The 18,473-nt window shown below is 41.0% G+C and overlaps 4 protein-coding genes across 8 annotated transcripts in view; 3 read left to right on the top strand and 1 right to left on the bottom strand.

Moving 5' to 3' along the window:
* The first annotated feature begins 1,040 nt into the window (after window positions 1-1,040).
* On the top strand, window positions 1,041-5,136 carry stard14 (START domain containing 14). The gene is made up of 7 exons (XM_047018459.1): window positions 1,041-1,234; window positions 1,402-1,578; window positions 2,109-2,256; window positions 2,613-2,716; window positions 3,032-3,149; window positions 3,318-3,370; window positions 4,257-5,136. Exons 2-7 carry the CDS (start codon window positions 1,405-1,407, stop codon window positions 4,470-4,472), a joined length of 813 nt encoding a protein of 270 aa, XP_046874415.1. The 5' UTR covers window positions 1,041-1,234; window positions 1,402-1,404; the 3' UTR covers window positions 4,473-5,136.
* A 362-nt stretch (window positions 5,137-5,498) lies between these two features.
* pdzd11 (PDZ domain containing 11) lies at window positions 5,499-10,691 on the bottom strand. 4 transcript variants are annotated; one of them, XR_006955969.1, is made up of 7 exons: window positions 8,152-8,225; window positions 7,500-7,610; window positions 7,129-7,269; window positions 6,918-7,016; window positions 6,707-6,767; window positions 6,437-6,585; window positions 5,499-6,402 (listed from the first exon to the last, which is right to left on the bottom strand). XR_006955969.1 is itself a non-coding variant. In XM_047018513.1 (7 exons), the coding sequence occupies exons 3-7, from the start codon at window positions 7,590-7,592 to the stop codon at window positions 6,551-6,553; spliced, it is 429 nt and encodes a 142-aa protein (XP_046874469.1). In that variant the 5' UTR covers window positions 7,593-7,610; window positions 9,683-9,769; window positions 10,594-10,691; the 3' UTR covers window positions 5,499-6,550. The 4 variants fall into 4 exon arrangements, 3 of the variants coding, with proteins under 3 accessions (XP_046874469.1, XP_046874470.1, XP_046874468.1); XM_047018513.1 differs by lacking the exon at window positions 8,152-8,225 and adding exons at window positions 9,683-9,769; window positions 10,594-10,691 and having other exon boundaries at window positions 5,499-6,585; XM_047018514.1 differs by lacking the exon at window positions 8,152-8,225 and adding an exon at window positions 10,594-10,690 and having other exon boundaries at window positions 5,499-6,585.
* Window positions 8,917-17,485, top strand: gdpd2 (glycerophosphodiester phosphodiesterase domain containing 2). 2 transcript variants are annotated; one of them, XM_047018224.1, is made up of 15 exons: window positions 8,917-9,054; window positions 11,156-11,382; window positions 12,419-12,522; window positions 12,824-12,917; window positions 13,019-13,078; window positions 13,251-13,349; window positions 13,524-13,617; window positions 13,820-13,965; window positions 14,637-14,719; window positions 14,846-15,005; window positions 15,138-15,341; window positions 15,425-15,573; window positions 16,043-16,190; window positions 16,326-16,408; window positions 16,870-17,485. In XM_047018224.1, the coding sequence occupies exons 2-15, from the start codon at window positions 11,296-11,298 to the stop codon at window positions 16,943-16,945; spliced, it is 1,587 nt and encodes a 528-aa protein (XP_046874180.1). In that variant the 5' UTR covers window positions 8,917-9,054; window positions 11,156-11,295; the 3' UTR covers window positions 16,946-17,485. The 2 variants fall into 2 exon arrangements, 1 of the variants encoding a protein (XP_046874180.1); XR_006955932.1 differs by lacking the exons at window positions 16,326-16,408; window positions 16,870-17,485 and adding an exon at window positions 15,672-15,764 and having other exon boundaries at window positions 16,043-16,133.
* Window positions 17,486-17,783: 298 nt separating this feature from the next.
* Window positions 17,784-18,473, top strand: part of dlg3 (discs, large homolog 3 (Drosophila)) — a 73,526-nt gene continuing 72,836 nt past the window's right edge. The window contains exon 1 of the mRNA XM_047017450.1: window positions 17,784-18,229. Coding sequence (XP_046873406.1) covers window positions 18,211-18,229 — 19 coding nt within the window. The 5' untranslated portion in view covers window positions 17,784-18,210. The remainder of the gene's footprint in view (window positions 18,230-18,473) is intronic.

The raw sequence follows: 18,473 nt of genomic DNA, 5'->3' as shown, positions 1-18,473 counted from the left end.
GATTTAATCTTCATATCAAATTTGTAATCCTTATCCAACCAGGATTTTCATTCGCATTCAAGGGACAGCCTTCCCCCTGTTTGTTCCATCTGTCTGCAATACCGCTCTCAGCCTCTACGCAACTTCGGTGCTCTCACACTTACCAGGCATAGACAGTAGAAGAAAGCACACCATTGACTGGTTGGGCTGGGCAACCCTGGATACAAGACGGTAAATGTTGTGTTTTTGCCTGGAAGTCTCTAGAAATCTGGCAACTTATTGAACGGAATTAAATAGAGTGAAAAACTGGTGTTCACAGACACCAGAATGAACGCGTTCACAGTATCGTTCATCACATCAGGCAGTAATACAGTAGCCTACGTTCAGGTCACGTTCACCAAAATAGTTCATGAACTTTCGTTCAATGAAAGCATTCAGGCACAACACTGGTGTTTAAATAGGCTAGCTGAAGATGCTGTTAAGTAAAGTCCATTATTTGTTACTCACGTGTGAAATGAGTTGCTGAAAGCATGTGCGAAGTTTTAAAACTTTGAGTTAGATCGTTGAACAGTTTCTCACCCGTTTTCAGCTCAGGTGTCAGCCACCAATCTACACAAATGGTTGCATTCTGTTACTCAGCTGGTACAAGTAGTTAATACATCAAACACTCAGAGACAGGTAGGTCTGTTCTGATAATCTATCTGAAATTGATTTTGCCAGTGTTGCTGTTGCTAAATTCAATAAATTCGAGGGGGCGGAGCTTCAGCTCCTTCATGCGACACGCCCCCCCACCCCCCTAATTTTACATTACATAGGTGTGTTTGGATGGGTAGTTAACAACACGTTACTCTGTGGTGTGATGAACTTAAACTCATTTTCAATTCCACTTTAAAGCATATTTAACGTGTGCTTTTTAAACCTCAAAATGTATAACACGTGACAATGCAACACTACCAATTATCCGGTTTGGAGTGGTCCGGTTGTATTTGAGGGCGGGGACAAGTTGTACAATGTTTAGCATTGCAGGTAGCCTACGCATAAACATAATGACCCTACATAACAATAGAGCCTTCGACTGCAGCGGATACAATTTATACAGCATAGTCTCGGCCTCTTTCCTCAACAGAGAATCCCAGTGTGAGGTTTCTGTGTGGGGCATAACACATACCGGAAATTGTGACGTACAACAGGTGTGGATGGGAAATGGCTGGGTAGGACTGGAATTCAACGCAAGAATCTTGCCTGACCTGAAAAGGTAATCGATGTCTATATAAATACATTCATCTCTCCGTCTCTGGGAAAGTCAAGGACGAAGTTGAGAGGATAACACCCGATAGTTCAGAAGACTATAGTTTCTGTTTTGAATAGTGTTGACAGTCCCTACTTGGACCTTTCTCTACTTTCCTACTTTGTTCACTTCAGAAAATGTCTCAGATTATTCCGGACGAGGCATCTTTTGCAGACTTCAGAAAACAATGCCTATCAACGGACAATTGGTATAACAAATATGATAAAAACGACATGCAGGTTTGGGTTGAGTCGGCCCCTGTCACGACCACACAAAGCATCAAAAATTCGCCTAAAGTTCACAAGATAAAGGTGAGTACTGCTGACCATCACGAGTCTGTCAGATCGATCCGTTAATTGTCAATTTAGTTATTTGTTTCGTAAGTTATTCAGAAATAAGTTGGATATATGCACACTTATTTGTGAATAACTTAGGAAGAGGGAATTTTTATGGCCTCTTTTTGTATAGTTTAGTTTTTTTGCATTACATTGGATAGGCCTTGTCAGTGTTATGATGGCCCAAGGATACATGATGTTCTATCTAAATAATACCGTTTTCTGACTCCTTTTAAACACTTATCTCTGATACAATACCTGTTGAAATGTACTTCCATAATGGGGGTTGTAGTTAAAATACAGTGCTGGAATACATGCCATTTGTACGTTTTCTTCTTTTTTTCTTCTTCTTCAAAACCACATACAAATAGTGCACAGAGAAAGTGCAGCATAAAATCAAGATTCAGAAGTCCATAGTTTGGTGGTTAGTCAAGCCAGGTCTGCATTCACTATAGGCACTGTACGTTTTCTTATATTCCTGACTGACCTGTTTATTGGCATTTCAGTGCAAAATGACCATAAAAGATGTGTCAGCTGCCACCATGTTTGATGTCCTTCATGACGGCCAGTATCGTAAAAAGTGGGATCCCACCATGTTGGAGAGTTTTGACATTGCCCGTCTCACCCCAAATGCTGATGTCGGATACTACTCATGTAAGTACTCTAATCTGTTTCATCATATTCCATCATCTTTGACATCTTTCTTATCTTGGCTTCTCGTTATAATCGTAAGGCTTCAATAAGTAAAGCTTGTTGCAAAAGTGAAAATGGGGCCTAATGGTGCCTCTGTCCTTCTTACCTTTATATCTCCTGTTCCCTTGGGCTGTGTTGTAGGGCCTGCTTCATTGCCCTCAGGAAACAAGCTTAATTTTAAGTTAACTATTTATAGTCAACAGAAGGGTAGCCTACAGTCGAAGATTCTGTTGGTCATCTTAATCTTGGCTTACCGGTATAGTGAGAGGCTTGCGGAAAGCAATTTTAAATTTGTTGTTGTTCTCTTTGTTTGTAAGGGGTCTGTCCCAAACCTCTGAAGAACAGGGATGTCATAACTCTGCGTTCATGGCAGGTTAAGGACAACGAATACATGATCATCAACTTCTCTGTCAAACACCCGGTACGTCTGCTCGCTCCTCCACTCATTCACACTGCAACCGTCACACGGCAACCGTCACACGGTCTGTCTCCACTCTGCCATTCCTATGGCTCAATGTCATCCATTATCCTCGCATATGCCGTGTTTTATAAGTGTACTCTTATCGCAATACAAACAGGATCCAAACAAACCCATTAGCACGACCTTTCCATGTAAGATGTATTGTACGAATATGGATCTGGAAGCCCCCAGCCCTGGCTATGAATATTTGATCAGTTAATTGTTCTATAAACAGTGGACAGGTTAAGTTGATTTCCCATCTTCTTTCTATTGTAGAAATATCCCCCTGGCAAGTTGCTGGTGCGTGCCATCTCTGTCCTGACTGGATACCTGGTGCAGCCTACAGGCCCCAACAGCTGCTCCTTCACATACCTCTCACAGGCTGACCCCAAAGGTACAACCACTTACCAGGGACTTAGCTACTCCCAAACGGAATAAAACCAGTTGTTGAAGGGTAAATTGGGTGACTTGAAAACAAATATATTTGTGTATGTGTGAAAATACTGTATATGAAAATACTTGTATTCATGCTTTGTTTTTGTTTTATAATTTATAAATACAGGTTCTCTTCCAAAGTGGGTGGTGAATAAAGCATCTCAAGTGTTGGCTCCTAAGGTACATGAATCATCTTAGTTGTTACAATTCTCGTACAGCAGCATTCTTCAATCTTTCAACTTTCTTGGCTTTGACAGGATGTTATTATAGGGTGAAAATATAAATGGTGCATGTGTTTATATGCACTACAGTAACTGACTGGCAGATACTTCTCCTTGAACTGGTTAGAAATAAGTGTACAATCTTTGAGAGTCTAGGTTTCAAGTCTCTTGAATGACAAAGGTAACCATAGCAACCCACTTGCAGGGCTGTCCTGCTAAGTCTTTTGACAACGAGGTCTTTGAGCTCGAGCTGTGTCTCACTGGGCTTGGAAAACTCGTTCTTCAGGTTTCATTCCATCGTATGCAGTGTGGAAACTATTCAGACAAGGTGTATCTACGTGTGCGAAACTGAGAATGTGTTACTCAGAGGAGCCCTTATCGGAAAAAAAAAGCAGTTCATTAATCATCAAGACTTCTCTCCTAGAAGTTAACTCCCAAACCCCTCCCCAATATGACCTCATTATAAGGAAACACAATTCTCTACTTTTAAGTGTAGTTCCTAAATTAAGCAAGCTATTAAAGGTTTGATTGTATCCAACTGTTATCAGTGTTAATTAGTGACACATTGACATTCATGTGGACTTGCTCATTGGCTGTGCTGTATAATCTGAAACTGCTCTAGTGAAACTTAAAACAAATAACAGACCATTGTATTTCTATCGTGGAATTTCTATTAGGATTATGACCCTTTTAAAGTATCTGGTCCATAGTTCAAATACAGTCAGTCAGCAGTGACAAGCAGTTCATGATTTGTCAACTTAAAGTAAAGGTGTGGCAGACTCTAAACTAGACTAAGGTTCATGAAGTGACCTTTAACTCCCCCAATGGTTTGTCCACATCTGCAGGTGATGAGGTGTGTGCATAAGGCGGGTCAGAACTACCCAGAGTGGAAACAGCAGAACTCTCCGGACCAGAAGCCCTGGCTGTTCCCTGAGCAGAGCCAGCTTCCACTGATGAACCCGGAAGAACTGTCAATCCAGCGTGCGGATTCCCTGGAGAACGTTGACGAGAGCACCACTCTGGACTGTCAGGAAAATGACAAGGCTGAGGAAAGCAGCTGAGCTTGTCTGGTTGTGTATGAGGAGATACAGGCCAGGGGAGAGAACCTAGCGATATTTCTTCATGGGACTTAATTCCAAACCTCACTATGACTGATCGGTCTGTATTTATCCTGTTCATCATATGTGCCTTCCTGGATGAGGAAGGCAAACGTGTTCACAGCTGGGCAGAAGGAGACTTAACAGTTGCCATTCAGATCCATCTACTCCCCCTTAAGTGAATTGATAATCCTTCTCGTGTTTGCCACAACACAATGCAGACTCTAGATTTAGCAAAAGTACAGTAAAAGTGTCAGTTAATGGGGGGGTGATTGCGGATGGCGTCGTAAAACTACTGATTGAAACTTCTGTATTTCAATCTATAGGTGGACATTTTTGGACAGATTATGAACAAAGGCAAAAAATAATTTCTATGAAGAGAATGGCCTATTTTAGCTGTTTGATTCCGGTTTTGAATTTGTCAATGAAAGTGAGGTTTGTTTTTATGTACTGCTATTTAAATTAGGTATAGTTCTCATTTTTCTTATGATGTAACCATAGTAGCTAACTATATGGTTCATACCCTTATAGAATGAAGGGACGGTGCTTTGTCACTCCTCTGGGCCTTGTGAGGATAATTATAGGTGTATTTACTGAAATGTCAGGCAACCGGGGGGGGGGGGGGGGGGGGGGGGGGGGGGGGGGGGGCGAATAAGTGAAAATATATTTTCATACTTTGATCAGATGTGTGGAGTTAGGTATTTTTTTCTTAAATATTCTAATCTGATCCAAATTTTGTTACACTATGATAACGTTTCTTTAGTCTTTACATAGGTCTCATGACATAGACCTAACCTACTTGAGCTTATTTATTTTTACATGAAGTGACTGTAGACTGCATTTATGTCATGAGTGTCAAGGACCCTGAAGTTAGCTTTGCAAGCTGAGCTCTTGAACATGACCTATGAAGACGTATGATTGTACATGGTTGTTTTTCTAAATAAACCTCAAGGTTCACATGTGTGCAATTCTGCTGTCACGTGGAACACATTTTACAGCTGTGAGGCAAAGACTTCTTGCATTTTATTTTTTCATGTACATGGAAACTTGTACATTAATACCTGTCAATTTCTTTTGTTTTTTTTACACAAAGGTATTTTATTGAAAGATGAAGCAAGGCAGTGTAAAAAAAAACAAAACAAATGTGAATGTTTACCAGAGCATGACCAGAAAATGACAACAGTTTTCAATGGAATGTGAATCTGAGCTGAAGAGGGTAAAACTGGTTTTACAATCACCATAGCACCCATCTCAAATAAAGACACAGCACTTGTCATGTGTTGAATTGGTTGAGTGTGGGGTCAACTACAATGGCACAAATAGCTAAATGTTATTTTTCATATCTCAAAACTAGACTGGTAAACATTGACTGCTGTGAGACAGCGCCTTAGTAATACATACTGTAATACAAATATTAAAATATAATTATTTAGTGTAATTAAAACACACTGATGCTATGATAATATTAGTATTAAAAACATTACTAATTCAAATTTCATGTTAATGTAATACATTTACAGTATCAAGGCATTATCAAAACATTAGTATATATTTTCTACATTAAATCTTCTGTACACATATAACAAACAGTTGGGATTAACTGTAGTTAAAAAGTTGTCAACCTTGGACAATACCTTAAACCAATTGATGATAGTGAATGATAAATTAAAATGTTACCAGGATTATCTGAGGATGATAGATAGGGGGCAATATCAAGTCATACTATGGAACACTGAATTAGCATCCTCGTGTATCACTCTCAGTAGGTACCCAGCAAAACATTGGCCTGCATCAGCATGGGAGCGTATTTGCCTGTGTGGAGGAAGTGATCAATGAGGAGAGTTATGTAGTCCTGGATGCTGTGTGAATGGCACTGTTAGTCATAAACATATAGAGGTAGGGGAGGATATATATATAGGGGTAGAGGAGATAGAGGAGGGGGGCTGTAGACCGCCTGTCTGAAGAAGATGATGACGTGTTGAGTCCATCAAGTATACATCATCGCCGATTAGATGGTCTCTCTCAAGGTGCTCTACTGCCCTCTAGTGAACAGTCCTCTCTTTCTGTCTCTGGTAATCTGAGGGAACACATTTTTACACGTTACTTGGGAACCTTCTTTTGCTAATCATCTCAGAAAGTTATAAACATTATTATAACACTTACATTCCAAACAATTCATATTTGAAGGCAATACTTACTGTAGGGGAAGAAGCGCACCCTCATCAGAATTTCTCTGGCAGTCTTCAGAATCTCAACAGCCTTGAGAAAGGGTGCAACAGACTGACTGGTTACATAACCTACAGTGTTTTGGACATTACCCACAGCTGACAATGCCAAATTATTGGTTTGTTTAATTCTCTACAACTCAGGGGTTTTTGACTGTGTTCAAACTTTCATTACATGACTGACCCTTGAGTGTTCTATGTCTTGGAAGTCCACCTCATTGACAGAGAGGACCTGGTCACCCTCTTGCAGTCCTGCCCTGTGAGCATCTGATTCTGGGACCACCTACAAAGACAAAACATCAATAAATAGGGGAGTGGAAGACATGCAAGCTGACTCTTATTCTATGGTTATCTTGACTAGGCAGGCGGGAATTGTCAACCATACCGACACACACCTTAGAGATGAAGATCCCTAACTGGGAGGCCTTGCCTCCACGGATGTTGAACCCCAGTTGTGCACCTGGAGGTTTCTTCAACACAACAGTGCGTGGCAAGAACTGGGTCAACTCATTGTTATAGTCAGGGTGGTGGATCCGCTGCATGAGAAGCAATGACAACATTAAAATACCCACAACATTATAATGAGCTCTAGGGCCACACCGCCATCCACATCCTGACCAGGCACCATGTGTGCAGTGGCAGCACTCAGATACTCAGATACACCCAATGAAGAGCTGATGCAATTTAACAGTATTGTGTGTGTATATATATATTTATAGTAATTCATTCAGAAACTTGTTTGAGACATTGCGTTAGGCAGGCGTACCTCCTGAGGGGCTATCCATGCCGGGGGACTCTCGTAAGAAGGCAGAAACACCACTGGCAGTTGGTAGTCATCATAAGGGATCTTTTGGTCCATAGTTTAAGCAGCCTTTCACTGTCAAAAAAGGCAACGAAAGTTAACAAGCTACTTGGGTGAATTAAAGTTAGCTCTAATCAAATTGGATACAGTAGTAGATATATGAATTCATGTTAACCACAAATACTGCAGCACTTGACAGTAAAATAGCTGGCTTGGATTTTAAGTCAACACCTAATGTAATTTAGCTAGCCTAGCACTTTGGCCTTGTAGCCAGTAACCGGTGGTTAGCAAGCAAACTAGCTAGCCAACTGCCTGTCCTAGTCATTATGCTACGTTTAATCAATACACATTTATGTATATAGTTAAATTAATGTTACTATTAGTGGCTAATGTAGCCTAGCTAGTTAGCTAGTTAGCTAGACTAGCTAGTTTACCCAGTCCAGGATTTCTCAGCAAGTCGAATTGCCACCTCTGTGTCTACAACTTAACGTTGGCCCACTGGAATAGCAAACTGAGCTAAGACTTGTAGATCAACATAGTATTTTAATAATAAGGTGTTATCTTGGTGAAACATAGCTGGCTATATTGGTTTTATTGCATTTAGAAAGGACCTTACCATCACCAGCGAAAAACACCTACACAAGACTACGAACGGCGCATGTGCACGTGCATTAGCGTATTGAAGCCTGGGATCTTCAAAATAAAGGTCATGATCTAATTTATGGCCACTTTCGTAAGAGTCTTCTGGTATAATTTGTTAGATAGTTTGAGATGTCGTTGGATCCACCAGGTATTTTTCTAAAGATGATTTATACATGCTAACGTCAAAGTTGAAACATGGGCCTACATGTTACTCTTACCCTAATCAAGTCAAGTAAAATGGTACAGTTTTAGATTATCATCTTTGAAAGAAATTCTGCAATCAAAACATGTTTTAAACATTTACCAGATATGTCACAGTCCTACGACCAAGCAAAAAAAGTAAATGCAGTTTATGTAGTTTGTAGAACTACCGAGTGGTTTCTGTCAAGACGTGGGAAAATAACTTTAGACTATAAGGCTAAATGTTCCTACCAAATATAAACATTTGCAACTTTTGACAACGATTCAATCAAGCTGTTATTTTAAAAACAAAAACGTATTAGACCTATTTCGTAAATAGTGGTAGGCTAAGTGAAAAGTCTCAACATACGGGTTCATACTCCAACCCTAACCCCACCGATGCACAAACAAGGTGTTTTGTGATGTTTTAGTACAGCAGACCAACTAGGCTATGTTGCAGGTGTACCTGTGTAAAACCATTGTGATTAACAAACGCTGATACCCTGTTCAGATGGTCCCCTCCTTGTTCCTCCCTCCCCATATAGGTAGGATAGCTACACTCCGTACTCTCCCTCATTCAGACTGATCCATTTACATTCTGTCCACGGAGGAACGGGGTGCAGAATGAGCTGACAAACTTTGATGCTAGTATTCACGTAGGATGCCTATCCTGATACTTCTTCAACCTTTTAGTTGTGTAAGTAGGATTTTCTCCTCTTTGACTTTGATAGTGCTGGTGTGCTGAAAGATCCCTGTTTCGTCGATTAAACCAAACATTTAATTACGATTAAAAAGTTGTATAATGGTGGGTGCAGGTTAAATGGCATAGCCTATTTAGATCATGCAATATATTTAGATTTTGTCCCGTGATGGAAATCCTATGAAACTATTAACTACTATTTGATGCACAGTCTAATTCCTGTTAGAGGGATACACCTGTGTGCAGCTGTACTACCTTTGGTAAAAGTGGGTTGCATTTTAGGGGCGCCGCCAGGAATATTGGGCCCCATGAAAAAAATAAAATAATAATATTGTACTTTGCCGTTGAACATAATGAGGTTTTCTTTGCAGTTCAATGACTCTTTAACGGTGATTTCTACCTCTTAACTCCCTTCTGAGGGACAGGACTGAACATTTATCTTAGCAATTTAAATGAGCATCTTTAATTATGTTTACTTCTGTATCTTCCATATTATTAGTTTAGAAACTTGGAGACACTCAAACACCAGTGACCTTCTGAGGATATTTTGTATCATAAGACTTAGGCTAAATAACAAGGACTACAATGACCCAGTCTTTGTACACTTGTCAGTTAGGACACAAACCTGATTAAATCTTGGCTTGAAAAACGATTCCACTTCTTATCTGATCTGAATGCATTTCCTTTTCAAGGTACGATTCATCCTTGGCACCTGTGCATAAGAAAGTTGATAACTCAACCTTTTTGATTTATTTGACTGACATTGTGCCTTGTCCCCATAAAAAGGATTTCATTTCATTTCACACTGGTTACATCTATGTTTTATCTGTGACAATGGCCTTGGCAATATTCAGAGAGAAATAGTTCTGATACAATTAGTTCTGCAAATGTCTTTTGAGGTGTTCCTTCTCTATTAACACCGCTGCCAAATTATTACGTTTTCTATTCTTTGTTCTCTTAATTCCAAATTTTACAATTCTTCTCAAATAAACCAGAGTTTTCAACTGTGTGAAAGTGTGGTTGGAAACTTTATTTTAATTTTTATTAAAACCTTTGGTTTTACTTTCCTACAGGTGTACAGTACGTGCTCAGACATGCTAGTCTGGTCAGGGGAAGAGATCATTTTATACTCGTTAAACAACATTAGACGTCAAAGTAGTTGTGGGAAATCTGTCATTCCACCCGTCATAAAAATACAAGATTGAAAGTGTTATTGTTTGATTCAAATTAACTTTTGTCTACTAGTTTAGGACATTGGCTTATCATTATAGTATCTGATTGTGAAATCCAAATCATATGCTATACTGTAGCATTTGAAATATAGTCTGCACCACATGTTATTTGCTTGTCATTTCAATCACTACTGTCTTTTTAGGAAAAGTCAACAGGTGTTTCACACTGATTAACCCCTACTCTAGACTCAGATTTGTATTTTATTTGTATGTTTCAGTTCCTTTTGAAGTGCTTTAGCAACACATTTTCTATAAATAATGGCTTCATGCAACAGTTTGAAAGCATCCAGTTGTGTTTACTTACTTTGCGTGTGGGAGCCACAGTTTATTTCCCTTAGCCAGTGAATAGAAATGGGCAAGACTGCAAGGATGTGCCCCGGCCTGTTCATCAGACGCCCACACCATATCTCTTACCCTATTATCCACTGTCTTCATGTCTTCATGGAGTACAAGTCCCCTTTCTCACGAGTCACAACACAGGGTTGCCACATATCCACTGCACCACCTCTGTACTATTCCACCATATCAGACTGCCAAAATGGCATCCCTACTCTGCAGACAATGGGAACAGCCAAGCCAACCCACTCTCCCCCCTCTACCTTCCACCAGTGTGTGGATGTGCCTGTCACCATCAGTTGGAGCCCACTGAGCTGGAATAGCTTGCGCTTCCAGAGTGACTTCATTCTCAGGCTTGTCAACTAAGAGCTCTCTATACGTACCAAAGAGTTGGCCATTGTAGGAGGCTCCCCCTCCCACATAGATTCTCTATTGAGGAGATTATTGAACTGGGGCTCTCAGACACTCTATCTCTTAATTTCCATTTATCACAAACTGTTTTCCCCTCTTCCCACCCTGTGTGGGTTTAGTGAGTGAGTCAACCCACTGCAGAGCGAACACCCTCCTCACACAGCGCTGCCCGCCAAAAGCTGTCTCCAGGAGGGCCAGAACCTGAGGACCATCTCCACTAGCACAATCCTCTCCGGGACAGCACTAAGCAGGGACAGTCATGGCACCTGGGGAGAGCTGTTGCCGGATTTGCAGCAGAGGCCTGTATAGCTGTCACTGGAATCACCCTAGTGAGAAGAAGGAAAGGGTATGTTTTGTATTCAAGGACTATTGGACTTTCAATTATACATATTTAAAGTATATCTTACAGATAAAATACTGCATGCTGCCCTAATTCACTGCCCTAATTGATATGCTTATATTCTAATTGAATATTTGTATATTAATATACAAGTAAATATATTTGAGGTTTTAAAACGGTTTTATTTAGATATTAGCTTGTTAACTTTATTTAGCTTTGTTTTTTCAACTTGTCGAGGCTGGTTTGTCTTCTCAGTGATTCATTACTATACTTAAATTTGAGTAAAAATGTCTCTGGAAGTGAGGGTGTTGAGTTCCAAACTAGCTTGTGCCTGCTCTGCAGAGCATCTTAACTTTGCAAAGTACTAGTGATTACAGCAGATTAAAATTCCATTAGATGAAATCCAGTGACGGTAGCATAAGTATTTTCCTCCTAGGAATCTCAGCTCCCCGTGCTTCTGATAGAAAGCCCCTTTTTTCCTAGTCCAGTATGAGAGGCAGGTTATTGGAAAAGGAATTCAAAGAAGAAAGTTGATCATTGGGCAAATGACAGTGAGGGACAATACGAGAGGGAGGGAAAAAATTTGAGTGAGAAAAGATTGAGGGATTGGAAGTTGTGCCAGGACTCATTACTAAACTTACTTGCAGGCTTGTGTAAGGCCCAGGACCAAACTGGCACAGGAGTACAAAAGGGGGGATGGATTCCAGCTTCTAGAGGGGGATGGTTGTTTTTGTTTGGCCCCTATGAGAATGGTGGAGGCTGGTGTGCTGGCAAAGCCATTGACTTGACAGTTATGAAGTGCATCAAGCGATACTAAACATGAAAATTCTTTGAAACAACCCCAAAGAGCCTCAGGGCAGTCGAGCACCTCATACACACGTCACACAGAACATATTCTACACACACACACACGCACACACACGCACACACACACACACAGAGAATGATTGACGTGAGATAGAGAGGATCTAGCTACTTGTGGTTTTCAGTTTGCTGTTGTGCTCGAGGGCATGCCGTAATGAATGTCTTCTCTCTGCTCCAGTTTGCCTACTGCTGGTTCTCAATCCTCACCTTGGTGACCCTGCTCACTCTCTGCTGGATGTACATCTGCCTGGTCACTTTCAACGATCGGGAGGACGTAAACTGGTGAGCTTGGACATATTAGTTATGCAACATCCCACACAAATACACACATACACACACACCTACCTAATTACTGTTATCTTGTGGAGGTTATATGCTGTATGTGTACTGTAAATACATAAGCACATTAAACTGTGAAAGTCCCCATTCATGCTGTACTTCCCCTATAGCTGAGAGAAGTTAGAATCTATGTTTATGACATCAAATGATTTCCTGTATAGTAAATGTAGACACATGCTCTGTATTTAACATCCATCCACGGCCATCCATCCATGATGTGCCTGACCATTTGCTTTTGCATCAGGAAAGGCTTTGTTGTGCTCAAGCTGTGGGTGAACTGGTTTATGGTGTTCATTATCATCTCTGCTGTGATCACCATCTATTGTGTCCTACTACTGGTAAGAGGGGGCAGGAGGGAATCCGTACTGAGCATTGCACTAATGCGTTTAACTGATTGTTTTTGCATGCTGTCAAGCTAATACTCGATGATTTATTGCAGCTTTTTGCACTTTTCCAAGTTGTCTTGAGAGAACCGCTGGACCTACACTGCCTTCACAAGGTTTCTGGACCAGTCTAAATTTAACATGTTTATATGTAAAAGTCTTCATTTAACATGTTTTTATGTGGAAGTAGTCAAATATGACTGATGCTGATCTATTAAGCAGTATCATGAATGTCAGTAGGTTGTTTTGTTCTGTTGACTAGATGTCCTGTCTGTCTCTGCTGTCCAGTTCTTCCTGTTTCTAGGTGTGTTATTTATCACCGCAGGGGTCACAGGGATGAGTCTGAAGTGGAAAAGAGAGTGGCCGACTGTTCTTCTGTCTCTGCAGGTACTGTAGAACCAACTGTGCTGATTCTTGCAATTGTGTGTGAAGTACGTTGGTGAGACTGTTGGAGCATGAGTGTGATGTGGGTTTTCTGGGTCTGAACATTGAGGAGTTCTGTGTGTCAGTGGCATGTGATGATCCTCACCTGTTTGGGCATGTAATGTGTGTGCTCCCCAGGCCACGGCTCCCTTCCTGCAGATGGGGGGTGTGGTGGCCCTGACCCTGCTCAGCTGGCTGGTGTTCAAGGCCTTCTACTCGGCCAGGGGAGCAGGTCAGTATTCAGTAGGCCCACTGTTAGACTGCAGAATGACTTAGGATTTGAAACATAACTATAGACATTTAATGTATTGATTCTAAGATTTCTACAGATTGCTATGTTCTGATGCAAGCAATGAAGCAGTCAATTCAGTGTAAAAAATGATTCACATACGGCACATGTTTTGTTGATCTGTATCTTTATGTTCCCTCCTCAGTCTCCAAGGTCTTGATCATGGTGGTTTTTGTTTTGGTGTCGGTGGCCATCTTCCTCAGCCCCTTGCTTATCACCTCCCCTTGCCTTCTCGAGGCTGATGGGCTCCCTTCTAAACCTGCTCTCATTGGCCATCGTGGGTCACCAATGGTGAGGGACTTATTTTGATGTTGAAAATCAAAGGTAAAAACAAACATGGTGATTGAAGAGTGTGGAGTTATGAGAATCCAATTGTCAAAGGGTGGTCAATATCAGACAGCAACAATAAAACAGCTCCCCTCCCCCCGCAAAACACACCCATACAGGCATAACAATTCATTCTATTTTCTGTCTCAACATGTCTCTGCATACCTTAACTGCCCCCAAGGCCTCTAGCTGGCTCTACGTTATCTGAAAAACATTACAAATATGACCTAGATAACCTGACCTATCTCCCTTACTGCTGCCTATCTCCTGTTTTAGTGGAGAAAGTGGTGCCAGTGATCTACAAAACTCCTAAGATGTTTTAAAACAAAGAAAGCCAAGATACAGTTTCATGACCTAGGATTAGTGTTTGCTTGCATTACTGTAGGACACCTCCCCGTTCCCGTCACTTCCTAGTGAACCAGATACTTAAGATTGAATTAATGTCCAGTCATGTGAGGGTCCCATATGCCGCGGTGCTCTGGCCCCGCTCTGTTACTTAACACCATTAGCTATCACCCCTGAGCTCTGCTTAGCAGTGTCATGCTCATGGCTCTGTGTGTGTTCACACAGCCTGAGGGGAGCCTGGTTATGTAGAACACGAGTGTTCCTCACCCATCTGTCCTCCTTGTGCTCAGCTGGCCCCAGAGAACACCATGATGTCGTTCGAGAGGAGCGTGGGGTGCAACGTGACAGCCTTTGAGACTGATGTGCAGCTCAGGTAATATCATGGAAGCTCATGGGGTACAGTAAAGAAAAAAAAAAAAATCCTACAATTGCGATTAAATTATTAGCGACTGCTGGTTTCAAGCTCGGTATGTGTCTGGGTTTGGCTCTTTTCTCTCAGTAAGGATAGAGTTCCTTTTCTGATGCATGACCATCACCATGAATTCTTGAGGAGGACTACAGATGTAAAGGATAAGTTTCCTGGTCTGGAGTTCAACCACAGCACCAATCTGTCTTGGGCAGATTTAGAGAGTCTGAATGCTGGCAGCTGGTTCCTACAGGTAAGGGATAATACATGAATATTTTTTTCTTTTGTTGATTTTTTCATTAATAGTACAGTTGAAAAATACGTTTTTATGCAGAGGTTGAATTTTTTCCTAATCCACAACTAACCAAGCGACTCCTTTTCCCAGTCAGATCCGTTCTACTCTGTCTCCATGCTTTCCGAGGGGGAGAGGCGGGAAGCCCAGAACCAGAGTATCCCTTCCTTGGTCCAACTCCTGGATCTGGCCAAGCAGCACCACACCTCGCTCATCTTTGACCTGAAGAACGAGGACAACCAGGATGTCAACATCACAGTCAGCACAATCCTTATGTCTGGCATCCCTCAAAACCTGGTAAGAGGAATATTTACATTGATACAGATTACATCAAACAGAAATACACCATTCTGTAATGTTACATGTTTTTCTCGTTCTAGATACTCTGGCTTCCCAGTACTAAGAGGAAGGATGTGATGGAGGCCGCACCTGGTTTCAGACAGGTCTATAACAATGTGTCTATCATGGACACGTATGGAGGAGACCACCTGAATGTAAAATACAGTTCTCTGAGCGCAGCAGAAATCAGGTGAATACCCTCCGTTAGTTCTCTCACCTTGTTCTCAGAACAGAGATACAAACTACTTTTCCCAGAAACCATCTTACTGCACCTCTGTTGAACACCAGTGCATGACTGTGGTGTGCCGAGATAAAGTGCTGAATATCAAAACACGCACCGCCGCAGGGCGAGAATGGGATTCAAACGATGTTCTCGTCCAGGTGGGTTGTTTAATGGCTGAGCACCCCAGTGAATCCTCTAGCTAAGCTTCTTGTTTACTCAGTGTAATAAATGACTGAAAAGAGCTTTTAAGCAAACTGTTTGTTTTTTGGTCTCATGATTGATTACTTCTGTCTTTATCTCGCTCTCTCTCTTTGAGTATTTGCTGGAGTAGCACAGTGTAAGATAACTCCTGACTAATCTGCCATTAAACTTATAGCGGCAGCTACATTTGAGTCTTTGAATTCTTCTCTATTATTGTGTTATTTACGTGTGGCAGGGAGCTGCGAAGCAGAAATGTGTCGGTGAACCTGTGGGTGGTGAATGAGCGCTGGCTCTTCTCTCTGCTGTGGTGCTCAGGAGCCAGCTCTGTGACCACCAATGCCTGCCACCTTCTACAGGACATGACCCAGCCCCACTGGACTCTGGTAAGGGACTCTCACCTCGTCCTTCCTTAGGCACTTTCTCTTACCTTGAAGTGAATAACAATCCTAGCATAGTCTCTCCTTAATGAATGTGTGATGCTTGTATAAAGTAACTGCCAACTGTGTGTGTGTGTTCAGGGTTCTAACCTGTACAGAATTATATGGATCACAGTCAACTTGATGTCATTACTCATCATGTTTGGACTGTTCATCTTACAGAGGTAAGTAGAGGTCTGATCTTCTTTCAGAACAGCAATAGAGGCTGCCTTTGTAGTGTGTTTGGGAAGTGATGTGTCACTTTACTTTCTATACGGAACAGTTGCAGTTTCAGTCATTCTAAAGGTAGACAATGTCAAAAGATGTGGTACAATAAAAATGTATCTAAATAGAATGATTGGCTCCTTTCAAGACTTCCAAATAATGCTACAGTATATTAATAAAATCTAATCAAATCACTTAAACAGTGCTTCATCAGATCCGTTATAACGTCCCAATGAACCCACTCTTAGCTTGATATTCATCCTTATTATCATTTAATCTGTGGTTGAATCTCAAAATCATATTAATACAAATACCCATGTGGATTCAATTAAGAGTATTGTAGCTCCATACTTTTATACATGAATTTTATATTTATTCTAACATTATGAAATGAGGTCATGGCTTGTGTCTGACTCAACAGGGAAAAGAAAGCACAGACACACAGATGTTCCACCTGGAACCAGAGAGAAATGTCCCCCTTCTTACCTTCTGAGTAGCTTTGCCTGGATCTAATGGACGCTGCCTTCGGAATATACTGAACTAAACCCCTTCTATGTCACCTAAATGTCTCAGCCCTGAGTCTGGAATCTTTTCATAAATGTTTCTGTAATGGGTTCATTGTAAAAATGTGACAGACCCTGTGCTTCAAAAGGCTGTTTTATAACTTTTTCTTTGTGCAACTCATTTCAAATAGTTCTTTCTTTTTTACACTTTCTATGTATTTATAGACCTGTCTCAAATGGCCAAATATGTACCGTACATGGATTCATTTGAATGATGAACATATGTGTGTGTATGTGTATCAGTACGTTTAGGTGCAGTACATGTAGTGTACCTATCCTTTTTATATCCTTTTTTGAAAATGTGTAATTTGAATAGAAACTAAACTGATCAAAGGACCTGTATTATTCACAATTCTGGGTTGGTGTAGATTCTGTTGAATTAACCTATTTTTCTACACCAGTATTTCAGTTCACTGTGTGTGCTTGCGTGAGGGCACGTGACGAGAACGAAAAAATATATATGCATAAACTATGGACTTTTTGAAATATTTGTCAGCCCTGCAAAAACTGTGTTCAGGCCTATGTTATCCTGTTTGTTAACAGTAGATGGCAGGCGTTACCATATTTTCATTGACGATCCACATAAATGTTGTTAGTTGCCATAGGTCTGCTGTGAATAGACCATCTCTGCTCTCTTCTGTAAAGCGGTTAAGGGGCAAAGAGATGGGTCAAAGTGAAGAGACCAATTAACGCAACATTCATTTGATTAGCCTAAATATTTGACTGTTGTTATTGTTGACGATGATGGTGTTCATAAAGACAAAAGACAATGATGATTTATACAGCTAGTTTTAAATTATTACCCCAATCCAAATATTTACCAATATTGTTCTTGCCATGGGTGGGTATAAACGCCGACGGGCAAGGCAAGTGCGAGGAGCAGGCAGTGCGACTCAGCTAACTCACTTTTTCAACTGAACTCCCGGTACCGAGAACTTGACATTCTACGCCTCGTGTAATTTTCCAAGTGAATTCCAGCTGCCGGCACAAAGTAACAGTAACGACTATGGGAGTGTCTCATTCGGTTGTCAAGTTGAAAAGTAAAACTGCGTGATGAAATTTAATTTTGGTCGTGGACACGCGTTTTCTTGTTTAAACGTCTGAGGAAACTTAATTCAGTTGCATCCTTATGTCTGTTAGTAGTCTTGTTTCATTATTTTTCACTCGAATTTAAAGTTCGTTTTCCGTAGGCAGGCTACATGATGGTTCATAAGTATGGTAAGTCAGCACATCATTTTACATACTTGTTTATTTAAGTATTGAACGTGGTATGTTCTCTAGCACTATTTTACTCTGTGAACTGTTCAACCTCGGGTGGAAAGTTGAAGGCAACAGACGCATTTTAAATCACAAGTAGACTAGCCGAGGCTATAGAACTGTGTGAGTGCATTTCTACAGTAAAGTATCTGGGGAAGCAGGAAGCATTTTTACTTCATATGACAATGTAGAATCACGTGGTGAA

The sequence above is a fragment of the Hypomesus transpacificus genome, chromosome 1, assembly GCF_021917145.1.
Source record: "Hypomesus transpacificus isolate Combined female chromosome 1, fHypTra1, whole genome shotgun sequence".
In the NCBI taxonomy this organism is placed as follows: domain Eukaryota; kingdom Metazoa; phylum Chordata; class Actinopteri; order Osmeriformes; family Osmeridae; genus Hypomesus; species Hypomesus transpacificus.
Note: the sequence above shows the minus strand (reverse complement) of the source record. Positions and strands in the feature narration are given on the sequence as shown.